Raw genomic sequence first — 7,726 nt, 5'->3', positions numbered from 1 at the left:
CGGCGCTGGCCGGCCGGGCCGCCCGTCCCGCCGCGCCCCGGCTCTAGGGGCGGCGGGAGCCACAAGCCGCGGTGGGGGAGGGGGCGGCTGAGCAGCGGAGCGGCGGCGCCATGTTACTGCCTCCCGGGTAACCCCCGCCTACCGCTACGCCGGGCCTCTCCCCCCGCCCCGGTACGCGCCCCCGCCCGCGCCCGCTGCAGCGCGCAGGGATGGAGGGGGCGGGGGGGGAGGAGGAGGAGCAGCCGCCGCCGCCGTGCCCGCCGCCACCGCGCGCTGTTTACAAACTCACCTCGGGAACAGGGGCCGAACCGCACATTAAAGGCCAGGTCCCCCACAGGCTTCCGTCACATCTCGCGAGAACTCAACTGACATCTCCCTGGGCAGCGGGGGAACGCGAGTCACGTGGCAGAGAGGGGCGGGAGGCGGGACGGGGCGCGCCGCTGATTGGCCGCCGCCGACAGGGCGCTTGGCAATGCTGGAGTGTCTGTGTGGCCGGAAGTGCTAAATGACTGGGTGGGGCTGAGCGGGGAGCCGTGACACTGCTTTAGCTAAGCAGGCTCTGCTCGGTCTCGCGCGTGGATGGGCGACTGGCGGCAGCCCTGACCTGCCTGGTGGTGGCTGAGGCGCTGTATCCCGTATAACCAGCACGATGCTAATAATAGCCTCATGCCTGGGTAGGCCAAACCCACTGTTTCTGGTCCTGCAGGCTCCTTGACTGCCACTATCTCAACTCCATGGTGAGCATGGAGATGTGTTAAAGTGCTCTCCTGTGCAGTATCCACTACCCAGAGTGGTAGAAAATCCACTCTCTCTGCTAGGGATCTTAATTTTGCTGGCCCCAGCTGGACCAGTGTGCCATAAGAGCCAAGCCAAACTGTGTCTGTGCTGCAATCCAGCATATTAGGTTAAACTGCTGTTCAAGGAGGATTTGTGCTGAAATGCAGACAAGGAGCTCAAGTGGCAGACAATGAAGTCCGTGCTGTCTGCTGCTGATCCTGCAGAAGGGATGCTAATTGCTGGTAGAATAGTGGAAAGGCAGTAGCAGGCAGGTGGAGACTAAACTGCTGCAACTCTTTGCTGAATGACGATGCTTGAAGCATATGTCACATCAGAGTATGTGACTCTTGCCCTGAAGCAAGGATGCAATTTTAATTCTGTGTTCATGTACATTTTGGAACTTTCTTGTTCTGAGCCTCAGTCTCTGATCAGTCTAAGAGACTAAAAATAAAATATAAATAAATACATTTGCTAAAAAGAATATTAACTCCAATGTCATAAGCAAATTCTACAGTATGTAATTACACTGTCTAAATTTCCCTGAACTTGGAAAAGACTATATATAGCAGTTGCACTTCCTCTTGTAAATTGTTTTGCTGGACACTTGTATAAAGTACTTTGAGATGAAGAGGGATAAAGGACCCTGCATACAAGTATACTGTTTACTTGAAGTTAGGATTATTATTAATTGTAAGTATGTTGTGAAGGACTCATATTTGAGTGCTGAGAAGAGAGGAACAGAAATCTTACATTTTCTACAGTTACAAGCTTTCCACGCAGAACAACCAAGAGCTATATTAGACAAATATCCAGTGTTTCAGATCTTCACACGGCAGTGCCAGTCCTGAATCTGAACAGAGAACTGAACTGCAAGTTCTCTGCCTTTCTTCAATTCAGTCTGAAATTGGCCCCCAAAAAACCATAAGCAGAGTGAAAGAAGCAAGAATAGTCAAAGAAAGAAGCAGGATAGAAAGGATGAATCATTTCTACCTGCAGCAATGACATAAGAACATAATTGGTAACATAAACATTTCCTTCATTATACATTACGGAAACATTGTTGTACACACCACTTTCAATGTATTTCAGCTGGAATGAATCAGATCTACTTGGACAGCAGGTAGAGCAGTTATTCAGAGATAATGAAGATCTCCAACAACAAACCATGAACAGTCTTCAGATTTGGAGAATCTATAACAATCTATAACTTGAGCTGACAATCTCTGAGGTCAGTGTAGTCCATGTCAGAAGAAAATGTGACAAAGGTTTCAAGAAAGTGAAGTCTGCAATATTGTTTCATAGGACTTTTTATCTGATTTCTTTAACCCATGGAAAAGGTTTTCTAATAATGTAAGCTCTTACGGAGAGGACTGAGAACCCTTTTAGATACCTTGCTACTGCTCAATTGCTGCAAAAAAAATTTTTTTGTAAAAAATCCCATCATTTACACATTTATAGTTGTCCCTTTTGTGAGCATTTCAGTAAAACTTTGTCCTTTTAAGACCACTGAAATTGACCAAGCCGTTAAAGTGCTCAAGTTAACGGCAAAACCAAGCTGTTTTTTTTGAGAACAGGGAAAATGGATGAAGGAAGTCAATGTGCCTAAGGATCATTCAGATGTGAAAATCTGCCCATCCTTCATTGACTCTAAGCCCTTTATCACCCATGAGGAGGATAATCCCATCTGAAGGTTTGTTGCCATGTTTTGAAAGACCTTGATTAGTCTTTATCTGCGACACTGAGATTCAATTCTTTCAGGACTGGCAAAACCTAGTAACAGTTTTGCTTGGTTTTGGACCATGTTCAGTATTCTAAGAGTGATTTAAAAGGTAACTAGCTTGGGAAGATGCTACTAGTAAGATAGTCAGGTTTCACATCTATATCCTGGGCCACCCAAGATGTTTGTTGCTTTTCAAACAAGGCTGATCATAAGGAAAAGGGTACATGTTGATAGGATGAACCACAAGGGAAAAAAGGGATGTGAATCCAGAAATTGCCATTCAAAGCTGATTAAAATAACTAGTGGTAACTCAAAATACTTTTTTCCTGAGGTTATGGAGCAATAGCTTAGCCAGAACTCATCTCTACACCAAGCACACTTATTGGTAAATAYGATTTACAGAGCTGGAGCTAGGCTTGACTGAGATGAGTTTGAAGATTCCAGTCTGGCCAAACCCCAGTAATATGGAAATACAAAGCTTGTATTCAACACTCTCATTGAAGCACTCTAGTAGTGCTACTAAGCACTCTAGTTCAGCCTAGAGTAGTCCATGATGTTGGGAAATACATATTTCCAACTCAGATGCCTCCAAGGATAAGGAAACTATGGCCCAAGCTCAGCACCAAACCAGAGATTTTTGTGGTACTAAAAAGAGTAACACATAGTTTAAGATTCAAGGAGAGCACAGAAATCGAGGTAAGTATACAGAGCTATTGCATTGTCCACCAGAAGGATAGCAGTACAAACCTTAGACTAGAATTCTAGTAACCTTTATCTGCCTTTCATCCACAGCAAATACATGGTACGTCAGCTCAGTAAGAGAATAGCTTATGAGAACAGCTAATAGCAAGTTCGTAGAAAAACACTGCATGAGTATAAACATGGAAGATAGCTACAGTAGGCTTTACCTTCCATTTCTAGAAAAATATAACTTCCAGACCTAGGCATATAAGGTATTATTAACACTATGCTAGAGCTGAATATTTAAAGATACTGCATCTTTTACACTCCTGAACTTGCACATGCACACACACATTATATATATGTATTTTCTCCATATTTAGAGTCCAACTTTTAATCCTTTTGTGAAGATCACTATTTTCTCCAAAGACTATATGGGAAAAGTAGCCTCACAAGCTACGTTCCCAAATTAGGCTATATGAACATCAATTCGGTATTTGAGTTCAGATTAAAACAAAGACCGTATTTACATCTTGCACTGACCTGAGAGTCACTAGTCAGTTTCTTACGTTTCTCTGGGGAGAGGCTATTTATAGCTCATAGCAGATTGCTTCCTGGATTTAGATTCCTGGATGTTGGATTCCCATCTAACAGCAAGATGCCAAAGATTGCATCAAGGTTTTCTCCTTCTTCCAAAGTTCAGTTTATCTATATTTGTTGAATAAGCAGAACTATTATTTAATATCCTGTATAGAAAGCTTGATGTGTTATCAGAAAACCTCCATCGGTTAGTATATAGTAGCACAAAGCTTGTTGYTAGAAGTGTAGACAATGCCTTGAAATGCATTTAGATTGTTAAAAGACAGATACTTTGAGAAACAAAGCTTGATATTGCAAGCATTTTGTTATTAAAAACACTTTGATCCTGCTGCTATTTAAGACAAAAAGTAGGAAGATAATGCAAGAGTGACTTAGAATCAGGAAGCTGGAAATTCTCCCTTTTAATTAGAAGATGCCAAGAATGCAGTAACTAAGTAACAGTATAATGTTCAAGTGCCACAATTAAATACATTGGACCAAGTTATGCATAGATTTATTAAAAAAACCTAAACCAAATAGTTCAACCTGGACAGTAATCAGAACTGACTGGGAAACTTCAACTAGGGTCCCCAAAATTTATAGTGTATCTGAAAACTGATGCAAAAAGAACTTCCCTATCACTAGTTGTTGATTGTTTAACTCCTTCTATCAAGAGTTGCCAAAACACCTTATGTGCGAGCTAGTACGAGAAGAAACAATTTGTGCATAGAAACAGCTCTAAGCAAGTCTGAAGCATAGGTGATGGAAAAAGGCCAGCAGTATAGCCTTCCATATTTAACCTCTCTCTCTCTCTCTCTCTCTCTCTCTTTCTCTCTATTTGTTTGACTTTAAGCCATTGTTTTAAGGGTCCTATATTATATGTAACTCACTGATCAGGAGAAATCCATGGTGACTGAATGACAAGATGCTGTCTTCCAGATATCCTAATAAGAAAGAGAATAAATGCAGGCAACAGGTTGACAGTTAAAGTTGTTATCTTTAATGAAATGACTGTGGAAATAGTATCAATTTCCATGACACCAACACTTTGGGAGTCCCATAAAATACGCAGTATTACATTCCAATGCCAATATTACAGGCAGATCTCCTTTCACATGGCAAATAGGATCAAGAAAGCAACCATCAGACAGAAGAGACCCATAGCTTCAGACAGGGCGAATCCCAGGATAGCATATGAGAACAGCTGCTGCTTCAGAGAAGGGTTTCTAGAAGAAAGTGAAGGCATAAGACCTTTTTATCTTTACTAAGATATTCATATACAGGTTGATGTATCTGACAGATTCAGTATCTCATGCCACAGGTGCCATAACAGGAAAATCCAATAAATCCAAGCAGAAGCGATCTTTAGCAGAGATTTCACCAAAGACAAGTAACTTAGCAATTAAGACTGGATTCAGGTTATGCAGATTGTATTTAAGAACTTGTACAAAGCTTTTCCAAATTAGTGTAGTTTTGTGACTACATTCGTATGTCCTTTTGGATGCAATTTCTCCACACTCTCATGCACAAACTGTTAGCACAATGTTTTATAAATGTATTTCACACCTGTGGCATTAGAACTATATTCCAAGGAAGTTCCTAAATCTGTAATATTTCAAGTAGCTTACAGTTAAATACAAGAACTGAAACCATCTAGAGCAAAGAAGCAAGTATGCAGCAGTTTGTTACAACTATGCAATTAATTATCACTCCAAGAAATGTGGGGAAAAAAAATTCAACATAATACTATGAAGTGATTTCCTGCACATGTTGACATGTTAAAAAACAGTGCCAAGTTCAGAAAAGGAGATATTAGTTTTGTAATGAAAACACTTCTGTTTCTTCAAGTGCAAAGTGAACTTCCTTGTCTTCAGTAGGGCTTAAAAATCTTTAGGATGACTTAATTAAAGCTTAACTGGTTCAAAGAGTAATGAAGAACATGACACTTTCAGTAAAGTCTTTTATACTTGTATCAGTTCTGCTCTGCAGTGATACCATGTGAACTATAGGTACTACAGGAACAATGCAAGCTCTACATTGTAAACTGTTATCAGTTTCAGTTCATCCCCTTACTATCGATTTCCCCACCCTTACTCCTTCAGATTCCTGAAATGAATAATTAAACAGAGTAATTTCATACTCTGAGATGCAAAACTGAATGCATTGGAAAGCTGAATTAAGCATCCATGTCTACACAACAATCCTGATTACTAGGTATAAAGCGTAGAAAATCATATTATATATTAACAGTTCATATACAGTTTTTAAGATTTCTCCTCCCCTCTCATAGGGGCAAAGATTCAGGCTAGATTTTGAATTAAGTTCTAGAACTGAAAGCTGAAAACATTAACTTCAGGGACTGAAACATTGATTAAGTCTAATGATCTCATCTTTTCATATCTGTTCTCTAGAGTAAACTGTACAGAGTTTTGCATTCAACAAGAGTCCCACGCTGCTGAATATACTGCAGTTTCACACTATTCTATTCAGCCATGTTTAATGTCACTATTTATTAAGGGAATTTACTACAGCTCTACTATCCTTACTGCAACTCAGATAGCTTATCTGGAAATGCTGTGTCAAGATATATCTGCATGCAATTCAAGACTTTCACAAGAAAGAGATTACCTGGCATAACCAATGATTAGACTACCGAAGACTGTTCCAATACCAGCACCAGAACCAGCCACACCTACTGTGGCAGCCCCAGCACCAATAAATTTGGCAGCAGTGTCAATGTCTCTGCTGATAGCACTAGTCTGGAATTCTCTAAGTGCTAGTCGGGAGACAGTGTTTTGGGCCCCATAAAATGTTGAGTTGCCCTAAGAAAACAAAACATGGAAAAAGCATTATATTCAGGCATAGACCATTTTCTAGGACCACTTTGATATTGTGTTATTTTTCAGTTTTAAAAGTTGTATTAGATCCAGTGTCTGTTTACTCTTACAAGTGTTCAGACTACAACTAAGAGTTAAAACTTCAGAATGTTGTATTTCCACCTGAAAGCAGTCAACACTAAATATAAAAGATTCTTCTCAGGGGAAACAGCAAGATAGCAACAAGTGTTATATGACATCCCATTTAAAGCAAGTGTCACAGTGTAAACATTTGTGTTAGTATGTGTGAAGTCTAGATTGAGGACATTTAGGCTCACCAGGTAATTTAGGAAGATACAGAATTTTGTTTATAAGGTACCTCTCCAGTCCTGACCTCTGGCCTAGAAAACACAGATGCCGAAATTGGTCTGTACAAGACTCTTGATCCAGCACGGATCTGCAAGAGGAGGAAAAAAGTTATAAAATGAAAAAAAAGTTTGATTACAACAGTTCCTACACAGTGGTCTTTTGTAAGATTAAAAGCCTATTATCTACTAAGCCACTTGTCCTACCAAAAAGACAGCAATCGTTGCTTATCTGGATATACAATAGAAAATACAGAAGCAGGCACTTCCATGCAGTTTGATGACTCCACCATAACAGCTTTCAGAAGACATTATTCTGACTAGCTGGATCACTCAGTGAATCCATACAAGTGTTATGCAGACAGAAAAAAAAAATGTAACAAAACAGCAACAAAAAAGCCTAGCTAGACCAGCAGGCATCAATATACATTTTGCAATGAAAAAATAAGAAGAACCACAATGCATTTTAAAGCTGTTAAATGCAAAAATGTAACCTAGACTTTTAAATCTAGCAAGGCACGAATGAATGAATTCTCTTTCACAAGCGGCCTGCACATGTCCTTGGGCATCCAACCCTCTAAGGTCATACCGGCTCCTGCACAAAGCTCTTCCTGCAGGAGAAAGCTGTGCCTGCACCAAGCAGGAGGAACGATCTGCAGGCTAGAAAGGACGTTTTGAAGTAGCAGAATCTCTGCAAGGGCAGAAAATCCCGGCCTTGCACAGAGCAAGCAACAGGCTGGAGTTTGACCTACAGCGGGGCGCTGCGCGCACCAGGCCCCAGAGCGGCT

At 41.0% G+C, this 7,726-nt stretch overlaps 2 protein-coding genes across 7 annotated transcripts in view; both read right to left on the bottom strand.

Moving 5' to 3' along the window:
- The window catches only part of ATF2 (activating transcription factor 2), a 57,070-nt gene extending 56,672 nt beyond the window's left edge, over nucleotides 1–398 (bottom strand). For 4 of the 6 annotated variants that reach the window (XM_026075260.1, XM_026075237.1, XM_026075253.1 and 1 more), the window contains exon 1: nucleotides 290–393. The gene's annotated coding sequence lies outside the window, so the exon portion shown is untranslated. Of the gene's footprint in view, nucleotides 1–289 lie in introns of all 6 variants that reach the window. The other 2 variants (XM_026075222.1, XM_026075231.1) reach the window with 2 other exon arrangements.
- A 4,336-nt stretch (nucleotides 399–4,734) lies between these two features.
- Nucleotides 4,735–7,525, bottom strand: ATP5MC3 (ATP synthase membrane subunit c locus 3). Its single transcript, XM_026075511.1, has 4 exons — nucleotides 7,481–7,525; nucleotides 6,953–7,117; nucleotides 6,386–6,579; nucleotides 4,735–4,983 (listed from the first exon to the last, which is right to left on the bottom strand). The coding sequence occupies exons 1-4, from the start codon at nucleotides 7,523–7,525 to the stop codon at nucleotides 4,869–4,871; spliced, it is 519 nt and encodes a 172-aa protein (XP_025931296.1). The 3' UTR covers nucleotides 4,735–4,868.
- Between the last annotated feature and the right edge of the window lie 201 nt (nucleotides 7,526–7,726).

This window comes from Apteryx rowi, unplaced genomic scaffold (genome assembly GCF_003343035.1).
Source record: "Apteryx rowi isolate R43461 unplaced genomic scaffold, aptRow1 scaffold_110, whole genome shotgun sequence".
Lineage (NCBI taxonomy): Eukaryota > Metazoa > Chordata > Aves > Apterygiformes > Apterygidae > Apteryx > Apteryx rowi.
This window is presented reverse-complemented; position numbering and strand designations above follow the sequence as displayed.

Bases quoted from the DNA above. Each gene is read 5' to 3' on its own strand.
- ATP5MC3 (XM_026075511.1), bottom strand. From the start codon at position 7,525: ATGACCTTAGAGGGTTGGATGCCCAAGGACATGTGCAGGCCGCTT. The intron at 7,118-7,480 runs GTGAAAGAGAAT...AGTAGATAATAG, and splicing joins AGGACATGTGCAGGCCGCTT to GCTTTTAATCTTACAAAAGA. The intron at 6,580-6,952 runs GTACCTTATAAA...TTGTTTTCTTAG, and splicing joins CAGAGGTCAGGACTGGAGAG to GGCAACTCAACATTTTATGG.